The 27,753-nt window shown below is 40.8% G+C and overlaps 1 protein-coding gene and 1 long non-coding RNA gene across 2 annotated transcripts in view; one reads left to right on the top strand and one right to left on the bottom strand.

Moving 5' to 3' along the window:
* The window catches only part of epb41l4a (erythrocyte membrane protein band 4.1 like 4A), an 87,225-nt gene extending 74,023 nt beyond the window's left edge, over positions 1 to 13,202 (top strand). Inside the window, exons 15-23 of the mRNA XM_017710771.2 lie at positions 669 to 782; positions 2,291 to 2,338; positions 4,488 to 4,565; positions 7,264 to 7,383; positions 9,126 to 9,173; positions 10,070 to 10,138; positions 11,226 to 11,336; positions 11,531 to 11,609; positions 12,480 to 13,202. Coding sequence (XP_017566260.1) covers positions 669 to 782; positions 2,291 to 2,338; positions 4,488 to 4,565; positions 7,264 to 7,383; positions 9,126 to 9,173; positions 10,070 to 10,138; positions 11,226 to 11,336; positions 11,531 to 11,609; positions 12,480 to 12,590 — 778 coding nt within the window. The 3' untranslated portion in view covers positions 12,591 to 13,202. The remainder of the gene's footprint in view (positions 1 to 668; positions 783 to 2,290; positions 2,339 to 4,487; positions 4,566 to 7,263; positions 7,384 to 9,125; positions 9,174 to 10,069; positions 10,139 to 11,225; positions 11,337 to 11,530; positions 11,610 to 12,479) is intronic.
* Positions 13,203 to 17,753: 4,551 nt separating this feature from the next.
* Positions 17,754 to 25,908, bottom strand: LOC119266025. Its single transcript, XR_005131811.1, has 4 exons — positions 25,577 to 25,908; positions 24,026 to 24,079; positions 23,082 to 23,130; positions 17,754 to 20,311 (listed from the first exon to the last, which is right to left on the bottom strand). It is a non-coding gene; the product is annotated as an uncharacterized LOC119266025 (long non-coding RNA).
* Positions 25,909 to 27,753: the final 1,845 nt, after the last annotated feature.

Raw genomic sequence — 27,753 nt, 5'->3', positions numbered from 1 at the left:
TAATCACCCATGAAATTTGTTTTAATTTACCTCTATATTAATTTACCGATTTTGAAAAAGATTTCAGACATTCAGTGTTCCACATAGACAAAAAAGGGCCCAGACATCAGATTACTGGTACCACTGGTGAGGAGTTCGCCACTGTGGGAAAGACTGCTTGGGCAAATTGCGCAACAATTCAAGAGTAATGTTTCTCAATGTAACATAGCAAAGAACCTAAGGATTTTATCATCTACAATATGATATTATTAAAAGATTTAGAGAATCTGGAGAAATCTCTGTTTGCAAGGGCCAAGGCCAAAAACCAGTATTTCCTGGCCATGATCTTTGGACCCTCAATAGTGGAAATCACTTCTGAAAACCCTTGTCTGTGAACATAGTTTATTACTGTGTTCACAAATGCAAGTTAAAACTCTATCATGCGAAGATAGATAGAGATCCAGAAATGCTGCCACCTTCTCTGTGTCCAGTCTGATGTAACATGGACTGAGACAAAGTGGAAAGGTCTGGAAATTAAAAATGTAGAATATGGGCCCTTAAATTCCTTAACTTTCATTCCACATTGCTGCACGGCATAAGCTTTCTGCAGCAGCCCACAGCTCACTCAGCCTGTGTAACTATCTCTGCATGACCAGCTCAAACTCTATTTTTCTGTGTTTCTTCTTCAGTGGGCTGTACAACTCGGCCAGTGAGCGAAACAAATCCCCCAAATTCCCCAATGCCCGCAGACGCTCACCCTCAGGAGGCAGCGAGAACGAGCCGTCTCAAGCAGCCAGGCACAGGTGAAGCATATGCTCGAGGGTGTGTAATGAAATATTAAACTCTGAAAAGGTGCAAAATGGAAGTTGAAAAAAGTTTGTTTTTTGAGAAATCTAGCCTCTGAAATCTTAATTTTTCAAAAAATGCTTAAAAAAAACATTTAAAATATTTTTAGTTTGTCAGAAAAATTATTGTCTTTTTGATCAATTCTCTCGCTGCGAAAAAGGTTCTTTGAGCAATGCCCTAGAACAGTGGTCACCAACCCTTGTCCTGGAGATCTACCTTTCTGGATCTACCTTCCTGCAGAGTCTAGCTCTAACCACAGTCTGCTACACCTGCTCCAGTTCATTAACTTCTTCAGAAGCTCTTGATTGGTTGGATTAGATGCTTTAGTGTTAGAAAAGTGGAGGCAGCTTTTTAGATGCAGGTTGGAACTAAACTCTGCTGGAAAGGAATCTTCAGGAGGAGGGTTGGTGTGCTAGTAGAACCACTTTTGGTTCCCTAAAGATCCATATTTGACCAAGAGATGAGTGTAAAGAGCCTATAAAAAGGTTTAAGCAATCCGTCACATTATGTAAAGGTTCTATACCAACTGAAAGGTTCTTCCTATTTTCATACATACCAAAATGGTTCTCTGAAGAACTGTCAGTTCAAAGGTTTTTGATGAATCAGTAAAGTGATTCTTCCATTGCATCCCATATTTCTTAGAGTGAGAACGTCAGTTTTCTGTGGCCTTGTTTGCCAGAGGGTGGCAGTCGTATGCAAAAGTTTGAGCACCCCAGTGAAGTAATACAGATTTTAATACACAATTACTGTTTATTTGCTGAATTTAACATATTGGAAAAACATCAAATGTGGCATAAAATGTGAACATTTGCAAGTTAGAAAATCAGTAAAACATGTTATTTGACTGATAGTGTTCAAACATTTGCGTATAGCTGTAACATGCATATGTGGGTCTTTCTTTGCACGATGATAGGGCTGAAAGAGGCAGCCTTTAAAAGGATAGGCCCATCTGTGGAAGTGAACCAGCAGTACATGCGCTCCCTCTAGTGAGAGAACACTGTAACAGCTCACACTAGAGAGCAGTACAGCTGAGGAACTGATCCATCACTGTTAAAACATAAAAACTAAAAGATTTTACATTCAGCTTTCTCTAATGCTGTTTGGAATTAACTGCACTATTTCAGCCCTTGAAAACCACATAATCTATTATTTTTGCAATTTGCTGTTTTCCTATGACTCTAGATCTGGAAAGGGAAGCAGGGAAATGGCAATAGTAATGAATTTTTTGGAGCTTGGCATCTCTGTGGAGGGAGGCAGAAAGATCTTCCCCTAGGCTAGGCAGCGATGAAAGAAAGCCTCCGAATAAATAAATAGTGATAAACCATCAAAGCATCTGGGGAGCCGCGGCCTGAATGCTTGAAGGCGCTGATGGGGCAGATTAAATGTGTTGAAAGCCCACAGCATTAAGATTAGTGTTCCTGCATATCCTGATTAAACAACCCCATTTCCGCTCATGTTTCTCCAGAAGAGGCCAGAGCAGCGAGGACCCAGCCAGCAAACAGCACAGGAGAAGGTAGAGCACTTCATTCATTTCATTACATATCAACAACAAACACTGTAGGAGTGCTTGAACTTTGACAGTCTACTGCTATTTTTGTCATTTTGTCATACCATAGTGTTTAAATGAAATGATGTAATGACAAACGTAATTCATTATTTTTACATTTGATTATATTCTGCGTCACCGATAAAAATCTGCACTTTTTTCCCCAATGTTTTATCCATTCGTATCAATGTCAAAAACAAAAACAACCCAGTTTTCCACAAAACAACACTGTATGCACAGCAATGACAATGACGTTTCATATGCATATATATGAAGAATACAGCTTGTTTCAAGAAGCTACAAGTGAGAAATAATATAAAAGTACCATATGATTTTTTTCCAATTGCACAACATATCGTTGTTGTCGGACCAGAACCTCATAAGGTAATTTTACAGGAGAAGGATGAAATGTACATAACTTTGAATGAGAGTTAAGGGAACAAGATTTGGTAACACTTCGTTTGGAGTGGTCTTTTGTAGATGGTTAGTAAACTCTTTTTTTTTTTCAGATTATTCGTAACACATCAATCACATATCAGTGAAGGAGCAGTAAATAGCTCTATTATGTAAACGTGTTGTTAATATGTTACTTCCATTATGCAAAACCTAACCTTACCCAGCCCCTAACCCTGGCCTTAATCCTAACAATAACCAAATAACCTTCAACCCAAAACCTAACCCTCATATGTTTTGGACATGTTACTGAGAGTCCATTGAGTGATTGTTTCATCTAACAGGACCACTCCAAAGTGTCACCCAAGATTTTTTTCTAAGTGATGTTGGACAGTTTCTATTGGTCCATTCATCATGACATTTTAAAACAGTGTAAAGAGCAGCTGGTCTTTTAAATTATGAAAAAAAAAGAAGAATGACAAAAATGGAGAAATGAGTTTTTGTCCCGACAGCAATGATAGGGGTCTAAAACAGTCTCTTTCTTGGTTTTTAAAGGTGAACTGCAAGCTTTCAGACACACACATTTCAGTGCAAAAGTCAGAGACCACCCTTTCATTTACTTAATTTCCAGTCAAATTTAAAAGTTTAAGATACACTATATTGCCAAAAGTATTCATTCACCCATCCAAATCATTGAATTTAGGTGTTCCAGTCACTTCCATCACCACAGGTGTATAAAACTAAGCCCCTAGGCCTGCAGACTGCTTCAACAAACATTTGTGCAAGAATGGGTCGCTCTCATGATTCTCAGTGAATTCCATTTCCGTGATAGGATGCCACCTGTGCAACAAGTCCAGTCGTGAAATTTTCTCTCTACTAAATATTCCCCTGTCAACTATAAGTGGTATTATAACAAAGTGGAAGCGATTGGGAACGACAGCAAAAGTTTGGTGGAGGGGGGATTATGGTGTGGTGTTGTTTTTCAGGAGTTGGGTTCAGCTCCTTATTTCCAGTGAAAGGAACTCTTAGTGCTTCAGCACCAAGAGATTTTGGACAATTTCATGCTCCCGACTTTGTGGGAACAGTTTGGGGACGGCCCCCTCCTGTTCCAACATGACTGTGCACCAGTGCACAAAGCAGGTCCATAAAGATATGGATGAGCAAGTTTGGTGTGGAAGAACTTGATTGGCCTGCACAGAGTCCTGACCTCAACCCGACAGAACACCTTTGGGATGAATTAGAGTGGAGACTGCGAGCCAGGCCATCATGGTCTGACCTCACAAATGCACTTCTGGAAGAATGGAACACACTAAACCTTGTGGAAAGCCTGAAGAGCTGAAGCAGTAATAGCTGCAAAGGCTGAGCCAATATCATATTAAACTCTATGGATTAAGAATGGGATGTCACTCAAGTTAATATTTGTGTGAAGGCAGACTACCCAATACTTTGTAAATATAGTGTATATTCCAAACTTACCAAAGGCTTGAACTAATGTGCCTCACAAATCAACAGAAGCATCTATGTAGAACAACAGAGTGCAGTCTGTTCTGTAACCCCTCCATCTCGGCTTAGAAACAAATTACAACATGTTTTCAGACAAAAGGCAGAGGGTTTATTCTGCACCACACCTCAACTCTTTCCCTATATCTCTCCTCCCTTTTATATCAGACTATTTTCCATTTGCCCTCTCCTCACCTCTTAACCCCTTTTGTTGCCCCCTCAGATCACGTTCCCGCGGCAACACCAGCAGTGGCAGCGAGTCGGAGAATTCCAACAGGGAGCATCGTAAAAAGAGGAACCGGTGAGGAATCTACCATCTTATCTGAAGACAATGGCAAGCCCCTGTATTGGGGGTCTTCTTATAGAAACTACTGTAAAGTGTGTACAATGCTACTGAACAGTGTTTTACAAGTGAGTCACTATGGTCAAACAGAGCATGACAAAAGACAAGTTTGTTCATCACCTCAGCTTTCAATCAGTGAAACGTTGTTTTATTCGGTAAAGACCTTCAAGTTATCAAAATTATATAAATATATACTCAAATCTAAGTACATACTTATATACTTATATGCATTAAGATCAAAAGAAAAGAAAAAAAAACAAAGAACAAAGCAGCAGGGGGGAGTCCTGTGAGGAGTGCGGCAGGAGGGGAAGTCCGGCAGCAGACACTAGGCAGCGGCTCATGGACTCCCGGTCGTGGGCTCAGTCTGTGTAAAGAGCGCAGAAAGAGAGAGAGAACAGCAGTTACCACACATGGACTCTCGCACCAAGCTACTCACCGGACTGAGGTTCCATGGCTCGGAGGAGCCGGATTAGTCAGACAGCCACTGGTCACATTTTATATATATATATATATATATCATTCAAGAGTTTGGAATCACTTTTTATACAAACCAAATTACAGAATCTGATGGGACAGTAGATAAAATGCAAATAAAACAGAAAGAATTGAAATAATCTTTGAAAGGAGCAAATCTTTTTGACCTATTTTCAACTGGAAACACTACAACTTGACTAATTATTAACTTTATTGTTTTATGTATATATATATATATATATATATATATATATACATAAAAACATATATATCTCCTTCTTCTAATTTTGAAACCTGCAACATATTATAAAGTTGGGGCAGGAGTATTACCTCTGTGTTACATCACCTTTTCTTTAAACAACATTCAGTAAATGTTTGGGAACTGAGGACAACTTATTTTTGTAGTTGTTAAAATGAAATTTTTTCCCCACTCTTGATTGATATAACACTTCGGCTGCTCTCCATTATCGTATATTATACCGCCCACACAAGCTGATTGGTTGATAGGCATTCTAACTTTGCTGTTATTTTGCCATAACATCACATTTTTTTCACAAATCACTCCACTGAGTTGCTAAGCAATGACTTTGGCAGCTGTAGGTGCCATTTGAAAAGCTATTCAGTGGTGATGACAGTTTATTTAGGGACAGGGAATTTAGTGTAAGGAGCTGGAGAACGAACTGCCAGCCGTGCAGTGAGTGGGCAGAGTTTGTTACTCTGATGTAGGAATAAGTTACTTGTTAAGGAACTATAATTTGGCGGAAGGAATTGCTAATGTTAAAACATATTAATCGCCGCGTTCACGGCTCATTAATTTCTTACTTTATTTATTTAATTGTTGTTGCTGTAACATCATGGCTATAATGATCTACGGCGACCAAATCACAGCCGTGATGTTATTTCGTAATGACACACTCCCTCTCGTGTTCTATAGCTTAATTGCGCTTTATAATGCGCCATGTTTCCTACTAGATACAGGTCTGGACTGCAGGCAGGCCAGTCCAGCACCTGCACTCTCTTATTACAATGACAGATTGTGGCTTGACGTTGTCTTGCTGAAGCAAGCAGGAACATCCCTAAAGCAATCTGTCATTTAGATGGCAAATGTTGCTCCAAAATGCCTATGTACCATTTAGCATTAATGATGCCTTTCGCCTGATGACTGCTGGGATAGGCTCCAGCACCTCACCACGACCCAGAAGGGCCTTACAGCAACTAGGGCCTGGGTTCGATTCCCCAGCCTGGCGATCAGGGTCCTCTCTGTGTGGAGTTTGCCCGTTCTCCCTGTGTGCCCTGCGTGGGTTTCCTCCAGGTTCTTCGGTTTTCTCCCACAGTCCAAAGACATGCAGTTAGGCCAACTGGGCATGCTAAATTGCCCCTAGGTGTGAGTGAGTTTGTAAGTCTGTCTGTCTGCCCTGTGATGGACTGGTGACCTGTCCAGGGTGTATCCTGCCTTCTGCCTGATGAGAGCTGGGATAGGCTCCAGCACCCACACCCAGGAGGAGAAGCGGCTTAGAAGATGTGTGTGTGTGTGTGTGTGTGTGTGTGTGTGTGTGTGTGTGTGTGTGTGTGTGTGTGTGTGTGTGTGTGTGGGATGCCTTCACAAATATGCAAGTTACCGATACGTTTGGCACTTATACACCCCCATATCATGACAGACACTGGCTTTAAACTTTACATTGGGATGGTCCTGTTCTTTTTTGGCCCTGGAGAACAAAAAATAATTTTTTGAATATCTTGAAATAATAAAAAAAACATCTTAAATTGCATATGGGTGTTTAGCTTAGTACTAAAAAAAGAATCAGCACTTTTCAGATAAACAATGTTAGCTGAACTGTATTAAGATATGAAGTAGTAGTATTATAATATGCTATAAAATAGTACAATACTTTTATACGTATCTTCAAAAAATATTTGCATGGTGGTTCCAAACATTCAAAAGTCTAAATAATGCAAATATTACACAAGTCCTTTCTTATCAAGTTGTCTACTTTCATCACTAAATCATTCATTATTCTGGATCTGCATCCAAAACCTCTTCATTTTTACTGCTACAGATTATTTGAAACCTGTGAAGTTGAAGAATTCTAGCATCAAATTAGTATCTGTAAGAAAATAGTTTTATTGTTTTATATTATTGAAAACAATTTCTGCCCTTCTTTAAATATTGTGCCTGCTGTAGGTCACGTCAGGAGAATGAGATGGTTGACTCGGGCCCTCAGTGGGAGGCTGTGCTTCGCAGACAGAAGGAGAAAACCCCGAATGACCCCAACCATCGCCGGTCACGCCATCGCTCCAGATCGTTAGTACCTTTGATCAGACTGTTCTCACTTGTACAGTACATTTACTCTGCCATGCGGTTTGAAAGCAGAAGAGTGACCATGTATTCTTATTGTATGTCACAATAAGATGCTGCACAAAAAAATTTGGCCAACTTTTGTGGCAGACATTAATTATCTTACTTTATTGTTGTGCTCACAATATGTCAAGAAAAGAACACATGAAAAGGACGATATTGTGCTTGACTCATCCATCAGCACATTCTGCACCGCCCCAAAAAAGAGTTCTTGACAAAAGTTACAATGTTGTGTGTTGAAAAAGTACAACTTAAAAGGCATATTTTTGCCACGTGCTTTGTCATCTGTTCGTATTTGATCAATGAATTGTGCCTCATGCTTTTGTCTGTTGGTGGCTCTGTAGTTGTCACATTGCCTTATTCTGGACCAAAGTCTCTGACGCTGTCACTAAATCAGCTGTTGAGAAGCCTGACAATCTACAGACAATCTAAGACCACTAGTTTAGTAAAGCTTGCAACTAAAGCATAATCAGGGCAAACGTTTTAGCATGTTTAAGGGACTTTGTTTAAGTATCTAAAAAATCTGGCTAAAGTATCAAAACATATTGTTCACTCCCCAGTCTATATGGTCCATATATAGAAATTGTTTTAAATGTTCTGTTTCTGTGATACCTGGCATATTTATGTATAGTCATGTGCAAACATTCCCTGTTTTGTTGGTTTTTTAAGTGTCTTAAATATGGCCATTTTAGTGCACAATTTCTACTATATATTTCTACAATTTCTACTTATTTGCGAAGTTTGCTGAGTTTAATGTATTGGAAAAATGACAATATATGCCATAACTTTTGCCCAGGCCATGAAGTATGTTTTATTTTTTCCTAATATGGTAAATTGAGCAAAAAATTTGGGGCAGTCGTGGGCTGGAGGTTAGGGAACTGGCCCTGTGACGGGAAGGTTGCCGGTTCGATCCCCAGTGCCGACAGTCAGTGAATGAGGTGTCCTTGAGCAAGACATCTAACCCCCAACTGCTCCCCGGGTGCCATGGATAGGGCTGCCCACCGCTCCGGGTGCTGTGCTCGCTGCCCCCTAGTGTTAATGTGGTGTTTCACTTCACGGATGGGTTAAATGTGGAGGTGGAATTTTCCTGTTTGTGGGATTAAAAAAGTATCAGGGGAAAAAAAATTGACAATAAAAAAGGTGTAGAAATGTGTTCCCTGTAGAGGTTGTGTTCACATGCTTTCACCTAGAAAATCAACAACAGTACATGGAATTTGAGGGGTGCCCAAACTTTTGCATACAACTGTATATCCATCTATTCAGCCTACAGCAGTTTAGCTCCACCCATTCATGCCAAAATAATATGCTGAAGTGTTTCAGCTCAGACTGCTAAATGAGGCACAATACAGAGCAGCCCAACAGAACAGAGATAATTTACATATATCACTCATAAAGCCGCTGTGGTGACCCCTAAAGGGAGCAGCCGAAAGAAGAAGAAGAAGAAGACTCTTAAAGGCACAGTAACAAAAACAATTGTAAGGGATAAAGTGAGGCTGTAAAATGGTTATATAATAATATTTTTGGTATGTAAAGCCACACAACTGTTACAAAACAAAAATGAAGCACAAAAAATATAGGCCCCTTAAGTCAGATGTGCTTGTGTGGGCCCTTGTGAACGAATCCTGTCTTAAATCATAACACTGGTAACCTTTGAAGATTAATATAAATCTATTTCTTTCTTTTTGTAGAAGAAGTCCTGATGTGCAGGCCAAGGAGCAGTTGTGGAAACATATTCAGTAAGTCATACTAAGTTCACTAAACCAAAAAGCTATCACATTTTCTTCAAGACTCAAGATAAGCCTGACTAATGTACTCTTCCCTATAAGACTAAGGGTGGGCAATATGGTAAAAATATAGCATTATAAGCCTGGACAGTATTTTATGTTCATTTAAACAGCACTACATTTTTAAAAACACTTTACTTAATTCAGCATTAACAACATTAACAAAACAACACTAATAAAACAACAGGACCACTAGGCAAAACAAAAACAATTAGTACAAGTGAACAAAAAAATAAGATGATATCATTAAAAGCATGTATTTGTTACTATGCAGTTCATGCAGGTACTATATACTTCTTGTTGATCTTCACAGACTCTGTGTAATTGGTCTAAATGGTCTATGTCACGGTTGGCTCCTCCCAGTCCTGTCCATGTGCTCATGTTTTGGTCTTGTAACTCCGCCCCTGATTGTTATCACCTGTCCCTCATTGTTCCGTGTATTTAAGCCCTGTGTTTGCCCCTTCCGTTTGCCAGTCTTTGTATCTTTGTACCTTTGTATCGTGTCTTTGTACCTGGTCTTTGGTTGTGTTGATTCTAGTCTTTGTTATGTCTTACCCCAACTCTGTACGTGTCGGCTCATTGACCCTGGACTGTTCTGACCACGACCCTGGATTTGCCCGTAATAAATCTCGCTTATCTCAGCGTGTGCGTCCGCCTCCTCGCTCCCCGTTACAGACTAAAGCTGTCTTTTTTTCACATTGCCTATTAAGATAGTCAGGAAGTCTACAAAAAAATCCCTACTGCTGAATTAATGCCTAGAGTATTCATTAAAGCCCAGCCAAGCTGTGATAATGTCGTGTTAAGGATGCTCACTCTATAGTGGTCTATAATGGTGTGTTTGTGTGCAGGAAAGAGCTGGTTGATCCATCTGGCCTTACTGAGGAACAACTAAAGGAGATTCCCTATAAGAAAGTAGAGTGAGTAATCCCTCCTATGCCTCATTCATGCTGACAGACTGTCATTGAAATGGCTTGGGTAATGGATATAATTGAGCAGCCTCAGAATTTAGGCCTGGAGAAATCTGTCGGTAGAATGCATGAGATTCTGGTTCCAAACCCAAGACAAAGGCCTGTCAAAGTATCTACAACCCTGTTTCCTAAAAAGTTGGGACACTATGAAATGTAAAAAAAAAACGGAATGACATGCCAATCATGTAAACTCCCTGTTTAATTGAACTTAATACAAAGACAACATATCAAATGAAATTGAAATTGAAAGCACAAATTGATGCAAGCAACATGATTCAAAAAGCTGGGATAGGGACATGTTCACCACTGTGTTGTATCACCTCTTCTTTTAACAGCACTCAGTTAGTGTTTGGGAAAAAACACTATATTTTACAATAACATTTTCTCAGTTTCAACATTTGATATGTTGTTTGTGTGCTATTTTAAATTAAATATAAAGTTCCATGCAATGCATTCTGTTTCTTTACATTTTGCGGTTATACATATATAAATGTATATAAAGATAATTAAGAGTACATAAAGATGTAGAAAGGAATTCTTTCCTAGGAAAAGAATTCTGTTTTAAAAGCGTCTGAAGTGGCTTTTACGAAAATCCCAACACTAATCAGTGGTACCTAGAAGCCATCTGGGAGGCTTTTCTACCATTCTAGGACTCCACTTCTACTGTAGATTGTAAGGCCGTCAATTTAAAGGTAACAAATAGTTCTCTTCTATCAGAGATACTGTAAATAGTGATCATAAATAATTTGTACTGCTGAACAGGATAAGCTGTAAGGTTTAAAATAGAGAGTCCCCATTGCCAAACTAGGTCATCTCTTCTGCTTCTTTGTATTCTTCACCACACAAAGGTGTTCATAATACAATATTAATAATTCAGTATGCTGCATCTCTACATCCATCCCTGGTGGGACATGCTATAAATCTAATGCTTTAACAGACTCTCAGTCTGTACAGTGCATTTGCACATCAGTGCAAGGAAGGATTTAGCTGCTCCGAAAACCCATCATGCAAAGTAACTGCTCGTATCTCATTGCAGAACCCAAGGTGATCCAATCCGCATCCGGCACTCTCATTCACCTCGGAGCTTCCGGCAGTACCGGCGCTCGCACTGCTCCGACGGCGAGAGGTCCGTCCTCTCAGAGGTCAAGTAAGTCTGGAGTCAAGCAATTTTGGTCTGTGCAGAGATCACATTTCCCTCCACAGGTCACTGATAGGGGACAAGAAACATACTGATCCAGTGGTGGAACACATTCACATCAACGTCATCACTGTCTGTTTATGTTTTTTTTTTTTATTATTCTTGTATTTTGACACCCACCCCTCACCCTCACTCCTCTGTAGCTCTCGAACTGATCTGGTGCCCCCACTCCCTGTCACCCGCACTGCAGACGTGCCCGGGTCCAGCACCTCCACCTCACAGGTCAGTCACACCCACTTCTGTTCCCTAGAGAAATGGTACCCAGTCCTGGTCTTGAAGTATTCCCACCTTCCACATGTTTTCTTTCCCTTATTTAAGTAGAGCAGGGTATCACTGGAAATCTTTCAATAATGATTTCTTAAACTGATTCCTGAACAATACTTTATTCAGTTATTTCTGTTATCTTCATATGTATAGTAACTAATACAGTCATCCAAAAAAAACCCACAAGTTCTGTTTTTGTTATATACTTTTATATACTTTTTAGAGACGTTACAAAAAAATCCATTTAAAAAATTCTAATCTAAAACTTGTAGATGTTAAACACTGTGTGGTGAGTTTTTCAGATGTGAAGGACTTCATTGACCTGGCTTGAAACAGTCACCCATATTTAGCAGGCTGAAGATTCTCCACAAGAGGTCACTATTGGCACTCAAGTAACTTTCCTGTTTTATAAGAGTGGTGCTTCACACTGCTGCAATTTAGCATTGCTTTTTTAGAATGGCAATGGGTCTCTACTGAATTGGGACTGGGAATGACTATACTAGAATACTAGCTCACATTCCTTCACCTACAAGTGTTTGTTTTGCATGGATTTATGCTTAGCAATTTCTTTCCATTCAAAATGCAATGAACCCTAAAATATATTGCAATGTATTTAGTCCTGGTTGTTGAATATACTGTATACTGTAGAATATACCATTTCCCCCTTGGAATACTTTCCACACAGCTGCAGATATTTTGGAAGATCAGGTCGTGGTCTGTGTGGATGTGGCAAGCGTTCTTCCAGACAGTGGGTTTAGGCAGATGACCAGTTGCTGGGAGGTGTTTTTATACAGTGGCTCAGAAATGCCTGTGTTTTTCTTGCTGCAGAAGAAGAATGGATCCAAAGACAACCTGTCAGAGAGTTCCGAGCAGGAGACAAAGAGCAGCGCCAAGGTGGTGAAGACTGCACATGGGCCTCGGACAAAAAACGAAACATGACTGTTTTCACCAAGAAAGGTTAGGAGTTGAGATGGACAGAAAGAGTCAAAAGTTGTAGGCATATACTGAGACCTGGAAGTATTCCGGAGTTCTAGAGGGAAGTTTTAAACAAACTTGGAACTCCTTTCTAAAGAATTCCACGCCATAAGTCTATAAAGACTCAGAAACTCCAAAAGAAATGGCACTGGGTTCTTGGAGTCTTGTCAATACGTCGACTAGCATCTCAATCAGTCAACTTTTTTTTTTCCAAACCATCCAACTAATCTGACAATCAAATGAAGGATAATGGACCATTTGTACAGCACATTCCGCAGTCTTTAAGGTTACATTGGCATTGTTGACACTGATTTTGAATTTTATACAGTATTAAATATTCTCAGACGCATTATATTACATGTGGAAATGATCGTGGAAAAAGCTTGTATTATCAATTTTTTTGTCCTCAATTGTTAGAATGACTCTGCTGTAGGAAATTTTGCTGCTGTATTCCTTTGTATTGTTTTTGCACAGTAACACGTTCTCGTCTTTCTTTGCTGTTACGAAAAATCATTGAACATGGTTTACTGTAGCTGAGCTGGAGACTCTTGTCAATAAAAATCCTTGTCGACAGCAGTTTTTTTGTTTTTGAATGCTCCTGGGTTTCAGTGTTGTGTACAGTTTACCACCAGTAGAGGGAGTTCCAGAACTGTTTGTATATCTGGCTTAATGGAACAATCATTCTACTCCTCTCGGACTGGACTCTAAGTGCTCTTTAGCAGACACTGACTTATTCAGTGGTCTTAAGAGGCCACTCACAAATAGAGGAAACAGCTACACATCTCTTACCAGAGATCCCATTTCTAATACAGGGAGCGTCATTTGCTAGGTATTAATATAAGGGCAAAGATAATATTATACAATACATAAATTGATCACCTCAAACATGAATAATTGTTTCATCTGAAGACTCTTCATCTGTAAGACCCTAATGACCTGAGATGGTTTTGGATGATGGCCAAATACTAGACATTTCACCATGTTCTAATCTGGAATTTAAGTATTTGTAAAGTGGCTGTGGACAGTATCCAATTCACTACAAGCTATAGAGGCATTTGATCCCATTTGGCTACCACTGGTACATGCAGCATGCAAAGTAATAATTCAGATTTATGGTCTTAAGCCCTAGATATGAGACTTGTATTAAAGTACAGGCTACTATACAGTATTGCCCAATGAACACAAGAGGAAACATGTTAATATCTGTTAGCCAAGTGCCTTAATCTCAACCTCACCACATGGTATTGATATTGCTTACTCATTGTGTGGCAACTAAGCTTTGTTTCAGTAACGTCTCTTGGTCGCTGTTTACTTTTATGCAAGCTATGCCCTCATCCAAACTTGATGGAGCACAGATTTAACATCCTTCAGTTTACTCTACAGTAGGAACATGTTTGATCTGGCAAAGTGAAAGCTTAAGATTTGTCTTGAGATTGAAGCGAAGGTGTGTTGTCTAAAATGACAGCTGGCAATGCTGCTTGTCCAGAAGATTGCAACGGTTCCCTGTTGGTCCAGCTCCCCTGGCCGTCCCTGACCATAATACACTGCCTACATCTGCAGCGAAGCTATATAAGCACTGGAGTTCTGTGTGTCATGGCACATTGCCAAGAAAAAAAGTATGCCAGATGCACTCGCTCACCTCGAAAGATTTTGAGGAGTGGAAGGGAGGGGGTTGGCCAGTAGGACTGTGATACTTTGCTTTGTGCATTGTGCAGGACTTTTTCTTTGCCACATGTGGAGCTTGTGATGTTGCATGACTGATCAAAAGCAAATCTGGCCTTCCCCATGGCCCTGGGCCCTATAATCCAACCTTCGAAGAACAGCATTCAAAAGATTTGCATTACACGGCCTTTCTTGGTCATATCAACAACGCGATACTCTTTGTTTTTTTTTCTTTCAAGAATGAACGACTCATAAACCTTGAAGCTATAACAGTTTACAGATGGTTTCAGCATAGCAGAGTCCAAGTTTAACCCTGTTTTCCAGAGCAGTGTTTCTGTCAATAAATACGTTTGGGAATGCAAACAATTTTATCTGCGTCTGGTGACCTGGAAAAATCCTGTGGGCTCTTGAGGACAAAAACCTTCAGCGCAGGGCCTCATGTAAACAGGATACTGTCTCTTCCTGTGAGGAGACCTATTATCAAATTAGAGAACAGAATAGTCATTGCTCATATTGTCTTAAAGGGCTTTGTGTGTTCTGGCCATTGCATGTGAAACAGCATTACTTGCCTCAAAGTTATGGAGGCACAGCATTGTTCTGTGTCAGAGTTCTGTGTTATCCCTGCTCTAAATACCTTGATAACTGATCCAACTCCTCAGCTATTCATAGAACATTTAATTGTTTGAATCAGCTGTGTCAGTGCAGGGGAAACATCAATGGGTGTAGTCTTGTCGACCACCAGGACAGGGAATAGGAAAGCGAGTCAAGTCTTATGTAGAGTTAAGTTACACTTCATTGATCCATTTTAGAAAGGACATTAGTCATTTTGTTGCCTAAAAGTGCCCAGCTTGGCAGCAGCACAGCATGATCAGCAGTGGCGCCACCCGGTGGCATCAATTTGGTGCCTTGCCCAAGGGCACAACCTGGTGTACCCAACCGGTATTTGCCTTTGGCAACCTGGCATTTGAACCTAAAACCTTTTGGTTGCTGGCTCACTTCTCCTACAGCAGTTACCAAACCTCCTGGAGATCTACCTTCCTGCAGGTTTCACCTTGAACTCAAATCTAACACCTGATGCATCTAATCAAGGACAAGGCAAATGAGGCTTCTTTTCGGTACAGTCATAGAACTTAACTGGTGTATCTTTCAGTAACCCACAATCCTTTACATGTAGTACGTAACCATTAGAAATACAGCATAAAAGCAGCAAAATGCTGCTGCACCAGAGTTTGTGATGATATGCAGAATATACTTTGTTTTTAAAATTAAGATTTTATTATGTTGCATTAAGCTGTCTCAAACATGCCTGACTGATCACTGAAGAGGAGTCAAGCAAGGTGCTGGAGCCTATACCAGCAGTCATTGGGCAGAAGACAGGATACACCCTGGACAGGTTGCCAGTCCATCGCAGGGCATTCCACCAATCATTCTCCTCCAAAGGCCTTGATATGCTGAACTTTCAGGAGGTGGTTTGGTGACAACTGCTCTAAACAGTCATTGATCCAGAGCTATAGTGATCTCAATTAACTAAAGGAAACTGAATTATGTAGGAGGGTAGATGATAAGTAGCAGAGATGGAAACCCTGGCATTACACCAGTGGTTGCCAACTCTGGTCCTGGAGTACCACTGCCTTGCATGTTCCTCCCTTGCCCTAACACACCTTTTTACACTTAAATGTGAAGGGCAGGGGTACTTTATCATCAAAGAGGGGAATTACTGCTTTAGACCATCTGATCCAAGGTGCTCAGCAAGATCGAACTTGGCGGCATCTTTCTATATCTCTTGTCAAGCCTTGCAGAGAGCCAAAGTCATCTTAGACGCTTCGGTTCGTGTGTGACATCCAGAGAGGCCCTCATTGGATTACTTTCTCCTCTCAGTTATAATGGGACATGCATCTGTTTAGGAGAATAAGTCTTGACTTTTTTAAAGCAGGCTTTCCAGCTACTGGAGAAGGAGAGCACCAGGTAGGAGAGCTGAAAAAATTCTTGATTATGGATTAGGCATGTGTTTCGTGTTCTTGCTCCATTTTCTTTTCATCATGAATAAAGCTCTGTCTATCCATGCTGTTTCAGTGCCTCTGTTTGGAAATGACATGGCTTCTTCTGCAGGACAAATCACACTTGGTATGCTTTAATCAAGACTTTTACTGCTGCAACTAAATGTGGCTGATATTATTTAGCCTTTGGCTCTGCAGTTGCCCAGAAAAGGCCATTAACTGGGAAATGGGACACCTTATCAATTCCACTTCAAGTTGGTTAAAAGCATTAATGTTATGTGAGCATTTAACACACAACAGGTAACTCAGTGGTGATGAAAGGCCTTTTGTGGCAGTGAGATTTTGGAGTAAACTGAGAAGCTGGGGTACAACGATTTTAACCCAGAAAGCAAAGCTACACGTTTGGTCAAATTCAATAGAGGTGAACACGAGTTTTTCGAAGCATATAGGATCTTAATCCTCAATTTCATATTCAAATCTGTAGAGATCCTCAGTGGCAGACCTTCTAAGCCAAAGGGCAGGCTTCAGGCTCCCCCTCGATTCAAAGGGGCATTGCAGCCTAAAACTAGGATTTAACATATGTAATATTCTGTAATGCAGCACTGCCTCCTCAGCCTCACTGGTTTCAAAGAATTCACAATTTGTATTTTTGTTCCTCCATATTCTTTCACCACAGCATGCATTGCAGCCATGTGGAATACACCCCGTCGTTATAAAGGAATGCACCGATGTAAAGGATCATAAATCCAGACATGATATTTGGGTAACATCCTGCTCCCCTGTATCCACCCCAAAATGCTTACCGTTTTTCTTAAGTTTCCCCCACCTTCAAGATGGATTATCTGGAGGGGGTTTTCCTAGTCTTTAAACCTCAGCACTACTGTGGGACTGCCACAGGAAGCAATTAGGCATGTTTACAACAGATGGTTAAATTTTTCCTTTTTGCCTTGACCTTTAACGCCTGAATACAAAGGTGTATACGATGGAGAGAAAGTTAAATAAATATGTTTATGAATAGTGGCAATCTCCAAATTGTCAAAACACATCAAGTAACATCTGTGGAAAAACTGAAAGACTGGGATGCCAGTGTAAACAACTAGCTTACAGAGTTCCAAGCTGCATGAGCAGTTTGAGGTCAGCGAGGTATTGCCCAACTAGAATTTCCTTTGCAGCAGTTTCCATGTGATTACAACTGTGAAAAGGTTTCTTTTCCAGCAGAAATTCTCTACAGAGGTTTGTCTAATGAAGCCAATGCATATTTATGACCTTTTTCCACTGTACATTACAATACTTCAAAGTCTACAATATAACAAAGCATGAGTTGGATATTAAACAAAATGATTTAGTTTGACTGGAGTGGTCATATGGTATTAATGATTCCTCATATTTGAAACAGATAAAACAGTCCAAAAACACAATGAGAGCTTGCATATTTATTCAACTACTGGTTAAATTGCCAAAAAAGTACTTATACAATACAGAGTGCATCATTATCAATCACAAGCCAACTTTTTTTTTTTTTTTTTTAAACACACCAATAGTTATTACATAGTATCTCAACATACTACATCAGACCCTGCCTAAGCTACTCGCTATTTACAAGACAGCTGGCATACCTAATCTATGTGAGGAAACTCAAAAAGAATTAGTATCAAGATGAAAAACAAAACGCGGAAAGCATGCTGTTGATATGCCATCAGCACTAGGGAAGGTCTAAAGCAAGCTGGGAAGGTCCCCACTATAGTGGAAAAAAAATGGAAGACAAAGAAACTAATGTGGGCTTTCAAGTTGGTCGTTGAATTAGGATTGTTCAAAAGTATATGTTAACTGGAAGCAAAGACAAAACTGCAAATACTGCAGGACAGCACTTTGCTACTGAACTACCCAAAAGAATAAATATAAAGCTTTTTGGTTCTATCCTCAAAAGAACTCACAACTCACTTGTTAAAAATGTCAGTTAGACTATCATTTATCAGTGCTACATTATTTGTTTGTTTTTTTTTTTTAGCTTGGAAAAAAGCATGATTGGATTGTGTACCGAGTGGTAGGGTCTCGTGCACAAGGCCACGTGGAACCCCGAGAAGCATCCAGTAATTACCAGCTGGTGAAGAGTGTGCAGCAGATTGGGAACCCTGAACCTATCAATGGTGGCAACTCCACCGAATAAGATTTCTTAGATGGATACGCTTCAAAAAAATGTTTATGCTGTCCACCAGTCATGCCCCTTACTCTCTACTGCTGTTGGGCAGTCAAGCCATCCGGTTAACAGACAAATCCTGTCTGGCGGATTAACCCTCAGGTAGACACAACAGACATTGCTGTTTCCCTGGGTAAATGGGCATTTTTCACCTTAAGCAGGAGAAAAGAGACGCCTCGAAAGAAATCGCCTTTCTGCCACTGTAACTTTGCAAAGACATTCAAAACAGCAACAACATCTACGTACGCGGAGATACCGTTTCTGATTTCCTGTGTACTCGATTTAAGTTATTAAATGCAAAATTGTGCAGATACATTCCAAGACGGATCCTTGACGCTACTACATCAAGGAGGAAGAGCTCACAGATGGTTTGCTAGTTTGCTATTGCCAGAATGCCTAGTCTAACTACCCCTTCGTACTGACTCGGAACCTTAAAGGGAAAACATTGTTTGATTGCAGTTTTGTGATTGCTCCCGCTGTCTTTACGATCATAATTTTGCGCAAAAGATCGTCTCCTCAAAGAAAACTGTTCCTCGTGGTCTTTAGTTAACGTCCATCCTTTGAAATCCAATGAGAAAGCCACACAGAAACAACAGGGGGCGGGGGAGAGAGTCAATCCAGACCAAGTTACGATAACCATACAACGAAGAACCAACACCTTCTCTGAACGCGAAAATACGAAATAAAAACCCATCTTGGCTACCTTACCAAGTAGCAGATTAAAGACCAAAATAGCACCATTCATCAGTGTCTCAAATCCGTGGCAGCATCTCAATCACTTACCACAAGGAAACGATGCATTTTCTACAGCTACTTCTATATCACAACGCACATGATTACACTTTAATATACTCGCAAAGAAAAAGAAAAAAAGAAGCAAAAACTTTAAACAAAGCAAAGTTAAAAAACAACAACAACAACAACAACAACAACAAAAAATAAAATTATGTACTACAAAGCATCTAGTAACTGCATGGAAATCGGGGACTCTTAGCCTCAGTAAATACTGTAGAGTGTGAGAATATAGGCTTTGTTTCTGCAGTTTAGTGTGTGGAGACAGATCAATTGCTGTAGTGTGGAGGCATGGGTGGGACTTGAAATGAAGGAGGGAACCAGGAACAGAGGGACCGCCTAATTTGATTAAATCCAGGTCCAGCAGAAAGAAGGTGTTGGGTTGTGTGCTGGAAGAGAAAGTTTATTTGACTCATGAACATATTTGCCCATAGCAATGTTACCGTAAATATTTGAAAGAGGAAACTGGTAGGGGTGAGCGTCAAGTCAAATGTCTTTGGTGGGTCCACAGAGACAAACGTAACGGTACGAACACTGAAATAAACGAAAAAACAAACCAAAAAAGGATCCTACTTTGTGGGGAAGTGGATAAGTGGATGACATGCTGCTGCAAGTTTTCTCGGCCCCAGGGGGGCCGCCTGTGGAAGTCGTAAACATCGCAGACGCGTGGGTCTTTACAGCTCCGATCGGTCAGGTCTGTCACGAGGTGCTTTGTGTCATTTGGCATAACTCCGTCTCCTCCAAAGGACATTAACATATCATCAAGGCTTAGAGTCCCAAGCATTTCTAACATATTAAATCACACAGATGGGGACGTCATCCCCAGAGTCATAATTCATCTTTACCACATACCATAAAAAAAGAGGATATACACGATTTAGAAAACAAAAAAAATTGTATACTGGGGATCTCCCCGCCCCTTCCTCGTTCAGTGTTATTGGAGAGACCATTTCTATCCTACATCAGACGGAAGGAATGTTGATTTTTCTCGGCAGCTCCCCTTCATCCTGGTCAGCTCAGGGACCCAGCTGTCAACCCTAAGAGAGAAAAGAATGAATTAGGCCTGTCACAAATACTCGATAACATTTATCTTCTTGATAAATCTGCAATCATTAGTTGACAATTTGCATAACTATGCATACAGTTGAATGCAAATGTTTGGGCTCCCATGGTCAAATGACGTTTTCTTGATGAAAATAATTTGACACTGTTCATCTGCTGAATTTAACATAATGGTAAATGAACAAAAACAGGCGCCTGCGTACAACTTTAAATTCTCCAATCAGATTCTCTTACAGTAAGAAACTTTTTAAGGCTTCATAGTTCCTTTTTCCTATGATGTTCTTCTATGCATGGTATGTTATTTTTCTGCTTCATATTTTTTATTAAATTTATTATTTATTACCCAGTAATCATCAAAACAATTGGTGGATGCCAGTGGTATCTAGGGGCTGCACAAAAAAAATTGTACTAAAATTACTCAAAATAATTTAAGAACATTGTAAATTTTGCAGGCCACAGTAGGGCTGCAGCGCCGACCACAATGGGCACATCACCGCCATAATTTGGCATTTTTATTTCTCCTGAGAGCACAGACAAATGAAGCTTTATATCAGAAGCATTAACCACAACGCTTCTCCGCTGCGCTGCTGCTGCTTGTAAAAAAGCCCATGTGTTTAAGTCTAGTTTCTGCTGTTTGCCATGAGCTGCGTGCCATTAGAAGCATGGACAAAATACTCCTGCAGCATCTGTCACTGTTTAACTAAGTCAGCTGATTGCTAAATGCACTTTGGCTGTGGTATCACACCCCGACATCTCTGTGCTGAAAATTTGCCACTGCAACAGCCTTAACGAAGTACTTTAAAAGGGCCCCCATCACTGAAAAACAAATTCTGAGAAATAAGAAATAAGAGTTTGAAGTGGTATGTAAACTCTTAAGGTTTTAAAATGGTACCACTCAATCTTGCCCTTGCATATATGAACCTACTGAGCTTACAGCAGGTTTGCCCCGCCTATTCAAGCTGAAGTTATAGGGAGCATTTCAGAAGGAACTGCTTTTTTTTTTTTTTTTTTAAAGAGGCACATTTTAAAATATATGGGCAATCAAAACAGAGTCGTATAGTCAGTCTTAAAGGCAAAGTAGTAAAATAAGCCTGTTTACTTCTAAGAAATAACAAGAGCAAGAAAAAACAAATATGACTTTTTTGTACACAAACCCCCACAAACAGCAAAGTAAACACTGGGGACAAAAAAAATTATTTGTAGGTCAGAGACATGTCAAGCAGTTGTTCTTCAAACAATTGGGCAATTATTTTAATTATTTTAAAGTATACATTGTTTTATTTATTATAATTTGTTTCAACGTGGGAAGTGATTTTAAAGAAAAGAAACAAAAATAATCTGACATGGACAGTATTAATGGCACCCCTTTTCAAATCTTTTGTTGCACACCCTTTAGCAGCAACAACAGCCTCCAAACATTTTGGTAGCTGTATACAAGCTTCTTCACCTGTCTATTGGAAATTTGTCCATTGCAAACTTCTCAAGCTCTTGAATGTCTGCAGGGTGTGTCTTCCCTATGGCAGATTTCAGCTCTCTCCAAAGATTTTCAATGGGGTTGAGATCAAGACTCATTGCTGGCCTGTTTAAAACACCCCACTTCTGCCTTTGCAACCAGTCTGTTGTGCTTTTTTGATGCATCCTTTGGGTTGTTATGCTGGAGGACCCATGATCTTTGACCCAAACCTAGCTTCCTTAAACTAGGTAGCACATTTCGTTCTGAAATGCTTTGATAACCTTCCGATTTCATTATTCCTTCACTTTGCTTAAGGCTTCCAGTACCTGAGTCAGCAGAGCAGCCTCACAACATTATGAATCCACCACCATCTTTACCTATAGGCAGGGTGGTGTTGTGTGTATAAGCTTCATTTCATCTCCTATAAGCAAATTGCTGGTCTGCGCTGCCAACAAGCTCTATTTTTGTTTCGTCTGTCCACAAAACATTTGCCCAAAAGGATTGTGGTTTATCTAGGTACATTTTCACAAATATTGGTTGTGCCTTCTTATGTCTTTCAACAAAGAAGTGTTCCTTGGCTTCACCCATAAAGTCCTTCTGGGTTTAGTGTGTGGTGTATGACACAGGCTCAAAGTGTCACTTATCATTCTTGTGTTCAGAGATTAATAGCACTTCTGAGGCTCTCATACAGCTCTCATGCTCACCTTTGTGAAAAGGGATCAGGGAAATTGGCCTTTTCACGCGCTGAAGTCATTATTCATTGGTTAATTCAAGTCATGTGAGTCCTCATGTATCACAGGTGATTCTAATTTCTAATTTATCACAGGTAAGTCTAATACTTCTATCCTTTTAGGTCTCTGGCTTTTTTTTTTTTTTTTAACTGTATTTCTTTACCGTCAGCCGTTGTGTACCGAGCATAAACGTATACTGACCAAAGATGCTTCACAACACTTTTTGGAGACATGGTACATTGTGTACTTAAAATCTCAAGGTGCCAATAATGGTAGCCACAACTGTATTATGCATGTTGCGCAGTATGTTGAATTTTGCGGTGCAATTCAGTATTAGTAAATTAAGTATTAATTCAGTAAATATGCATATTGTTACTTACACAACAGGCAGGTTAAAGAATTGTAAGTGATCTTGATTCTAACCCAAAAAAAAAAAAATCATGATTCCCATTTAATTGGGAGTCATGCCATTCTTGTTGCTTTTACAGAGCATCCTCCAGCCTAATGCCCATTTTATCTTAACTGTATGCCCTTTGCTGTAGCATCAATGCTGCAACTCACCTAATGGGATCCACCATTGCTGCTGTTAGTTTGATTCAGAAGCAGGAACCTTGAAGAGAAACAGCAGCACCATGTGAATGAGTACTGATGAAAACCCAGAATGCAGCTGAATGACATCATACTCATGTTAATAGCAATATGCATCACAGCTATACATTTCTTTCACATTCTTAATGTATGAAAAAGACCAAAATAAGGCAATAATCAAACCCAGTGCCTTGAGGTGGGGTATTATTTAATCAGACATTTTTTTTTAATTCTAATTTTACAATAAATAATTAAATGATAATAATATTAATCAGGTCCAGGTCTGCAACTCCCTCAATCATCCGCCATGATCTGCAGCATAACGGTCCTGAGCGCTCCAGCTGATTGGGCACGGTTTAGGAGAATGCATTTATTTCTGAGGCAAGCATGCTCTGTCACAATAGTGGGGCCAGGCACCTGCTCAAATCCCTTCTATTCCACTTCCCTGACTGCAGCTTGGAGCGCCTCCAAGTCCAGTCAAATGAGGTCACATTCCCTCCTCCCCCCCAAACCCGCCACTGTGAGCGCGCCCAAACCCGATGAACCCTCTGCCTGCTGCAGCGCAGACGGATTCTGGAAAACACGCCCCTACTGACACAGCTCCAGCTGAGTGAGAAGGCAGACCCCAGTGCTGACTCCAAGACCGACACTACCTGGTACAGCTGCAGACCCAGACTGGAAGAAGAGAATATCCTTACAATAGGGTATATACGTAGACCAAGCACAACTGAATTATACTGGTGGTCTACTGCCAAAACTCACCAGGATTTGTGCAGTGATCACCAGGTCCACCATGAAAATATCAACAATCCTGCTGATAGCAACTGTAATAGCATCTTAATATAGTACCACAGGACAATATTCTGCATTGTGGACTTGAAATTAAAGTAAGAATAACAGAAAAGGAGAAGGCTTACCATGATTGTCTGCACAAACAGCTCTTGCACTGCAGTGGATTAAAGGAGAGAACACTGCCAGACACAAAAAAAGAGAGAGACGGGTGGCTCATGAAATGGCTGGAACTGAACTGAAGGAGACTATGCAGAGGTTTCAGGCATGCCCTTGGTGTGGGCACTGAGAATTTTAAAATTGGGTGGGGGGGGGGTGGGGGTGACTGCAACAACTACCCTGCAAAAAAAAGGAAGAAATAAAAGGGGGGACATGTCCATTTGGTAAACCGGATGCATGACTTCATCTATCCCTGTAGCTGCCTAAATTTAGGACGGTGCAATCCATGCAACCAACAGCTGCTGGAGCCTCACAAATCAGCAGCCAAGACAAGACAAGCCTCCCTGTGAGGAGTTGGAGAACGAGAGACTGTAAAACACGAAGCTTCTTTATTCGCCAGCGTCTTGTTGCAGTTTTCCCGTTCCACCTTAAATGGTGCAGCAGTGACATTCTGGTGCCTGGGGCACCATTTAAGGTGGAACGGCAGAATTCGAACTGGCGAATAAAGAAGCCGACTTCAGCCAAAATGCCAGTTTCTTCTTTTTTCGAAGGAAATAAGGGGGTTTGTGGGTCGGAGACAATTTCATATCGCGTAATCCAACGCCATCGTCGTCTTTCACCAAAAACAGGAATTTAAAATTCGGGTTAAACTGAGGCGACTGACTGACTGACTGACTGTGTGCTTGGCTGCCTCTGCCACTCTGGCCAGCTGATGAAATTAGACTGTCTGGCACATATTGTGTTCACCTACAAGCACCGGGTAACTTTGCACTTTGGTTACTTGTATGAGAAAAGAGTGCAAGAAAAATCTATATTATTAGCAGAAGGGCCACATTAAACCGCTGCTAACCGAATTCCGCATACCAGCTCCGGTTAGCTGACAGGAATTTCTGCTCTTCTGTTTTAACTCTGCTAGCTAAAGCGCTAAACTAGCTTAACGTTCTCTGAATATTCTCGTTAAATACGCGGAAATTACGAACAGCAAGACCGCCCGTTACCTCGAACAGTTCGGTCGAGGTAGTCGAAAGTCACCGCTGTGCCAGTTATGGCAGTTTTAGCTCAAAGCCGTGACTTTATGCTCTGGAACAAGATTCACGAACAAAGAAGCGGCTAGCCAGCTAGCTCGCTAACTTGGCTAGCGACACCAAAACGGCGGTTATAATATATGTAAATATATATTGTGGCTTCAGCAACTTATGAAAAGTATAAAGCGGGTTAAATAAATATTTAGGAGCCTTTTTAATATGCTAACTAGGTTTGTCCGTATTCAGGGCTGTTCATACGGTCAAACGGACGTCTAGCCTGACTTATATATGCTGTCTGTCTGCATGGCTGCTGACTGCAACTACAACTGGGCAGCGCTTATTTGCCTTATTTGACCCACCGCTCCTGTCAGTGAATAAATAAATTATGCCCTGCCTACAGAAAGTCAACCAGCGCTAAATTTCTAACTTGCCGTGAAATAAGTTAACGTTAACCTCTCTAGTCTACTGCAATTTCATATGCAGTCGTGAACTTACAGTTCAGTGCCTTTGTTGTCCTCTTTTCACCCGAAGTTTCAGAGAAGCAGACCTGCACGGCGAGCGACCGAGGGCTTTGGAAATTGCCGTGAGTTAACGGTAGTTTAAACGCGGCCCCGCGGCAGGAGGAGAAGACCGCTCTCCGCACAGAGCTGCACGGAGAGCCGGTCAGGGAGCCCACCGCCAGTGCGCCTACTTGGCTACTAACTACATTCAACAATGAGCTAATTTTGACTAGTACGAGTGGCATGGGGCCAAGCCCCCCATTTCGGCAGCACTGCAGCCCGGGCTAGACTGCTTAGTCGACAGTCGGCGGTGGGCAGGATCGACAGTTCCTCCTCCGTCTGGAGGCGAAGGGCGCACCGCCAGCGTCCAATCAGAGGGCCGAGTTCCGAGCGGAAAACGATCCGATTGGACCACTCGCTTCTCCTCTCGCCAATGACGACACGGAAAAGGGGGTAACGGTTCTTGCGTCCTATTGGTCAAAACCGACGAACCACTGACCATTTGTCTTTCAGCAAGGAATAACTGTTCGATATTTGCATAGTTTATAAATCGTATGCTGCATCCAAAATCACATACTGTTATTCTGATTAGTATGTCAAAACTAGCTGGCCACTATTTATCAGTACAGTATGTATAGTATAGTTTATTAATTAAGTAATTAAAAAAATGATTTAGGGATTTTAATTCTATGAAAGGCACCCTCTGCAAACAGATCTTAGTCAGTTCCATTCACGTAAACATCTTAAATATGTTCACAACCCCACCTTCTCTGGGCTTCCCTGCTGTATTACATAAATATATTTTCAGCATAGCTGAAAGCACAAACATGCAGGTCCAAAAGACACAGTTCATCTCCGGTTTGCCAGCAGGCAAGCTGTCCATTTACTCTCTGTATTATCCATAGTATTCAAGTCAGCAGAGGTATCAATATTAATATTTTTGCATTACATTAAATGTTTATTTGTTAGTAATTGTAAGCATTCATTCCTTAAATCAGAGTGATCGTGTCAAAGCATATCTATGGCTAGACTGTATCAAAAACTAGGTTATTCCAGTAAGGGATTTCTCTGCAAAGACAGTCACTGAAGTCCATTAGTCTGTATTTCTCAGTAGTACTATGTGCATTGATGTAAACCCACGCTTTCAACTCCAAACTGCCACCAGCAGTTTGCAGCCGGAATTACACTCAACCTACAATGTCTCCAAGCAGAGGGTCATGTGAGGTAGCCTGAACGAGTTTAAAGGGATGTTTGGCACATTATGTCCCATTATGAAAAAAGCGAGGTATCCTTTCTTCTTTTCTCTGTTTGTGCTAGCATTCAGAAGGTTTGATCTCGTGTGCTAAGCTAGCCAGTGGTGAATAGTACAGTAATCATTTTATGGAAGTATTCATTATGTATCAGTTTTACAGACAGAGATTAAGCTTAGTCCTGGACTACACAGAATGGAAGTTCAAGTGAAAGCGAAATATAGTTCAGGACTAGACTTAATCCATGTCCAGGACCCTATATGTCATGCTCAATGATTTAAACAAATTAGATCATTAGGTTAGCTGCCATAGACCTCTGAAATTTGAAATGAAATGAAATGGAAATGAAAAATCTCAGCCTGTGATAAACAAAATGCCCAAAATGACAACGGAAGGCAGGCAACCTCATCAAAATACCCAATACAATCATGATCAAGGTTTGCCAAAAATGGGAGTTAAGTTTCACAAGGTGCCAGTCAAGTTCCACACCAAACTCGCTCATCCATGTCTTTATGGACCTTGCTTTGTGCACTGGTGCGCAGTCATGTTGGAACAGAAAGGGGCCATCCACAAACTGTTCCCACAAAGTTGGGAGCATGAAATTGTCCAAAATCTCTTGGTGCTGAAGCATTAAGAGTTCCTTACACTGGAACTAAGGGGCCGAGCCCAACTCCTGAAACACAACCCCACACCATAATCCCCCCTCCACCAAACTTTAGACTGGGCATAATGCAGTCAGACAAGTACCGTTCTCCTGGCAACCGTCAAACCCAGACTGGTCCATCGGATTGGCAGACAGAGAAGCGTGATTCATCACTCCAGAGAACACGTCTCCACTGCTCTAGAATCCAGTGATGGCACTTTACACCACTGCATTTGACGCTTTGCATTGCGCTTGGTGATGTAAGGCTTGGATGCAGCT

The sequence above is a fragment of the Pygocentrus nattereri genome, chromosome 18 (genome assembly GCF_015220715.1).
Source record: "Pygocentrus nattereri isolate fPygNat1 chromosome 18, fPygNat1.pri, whole genome shotgun sequence".
Taxonomy (NCBI): Eukaryota; Metazoa; Chordata; class Actinopteri; order Characiformes; family Serrasalmidae; genus Pygocentrus; species Pygocentrus nattereri.
Note: the sequence above shows the minus strand (reverse complement) of the source record. Positions and strands in the feature narration are given on the sequence as shown.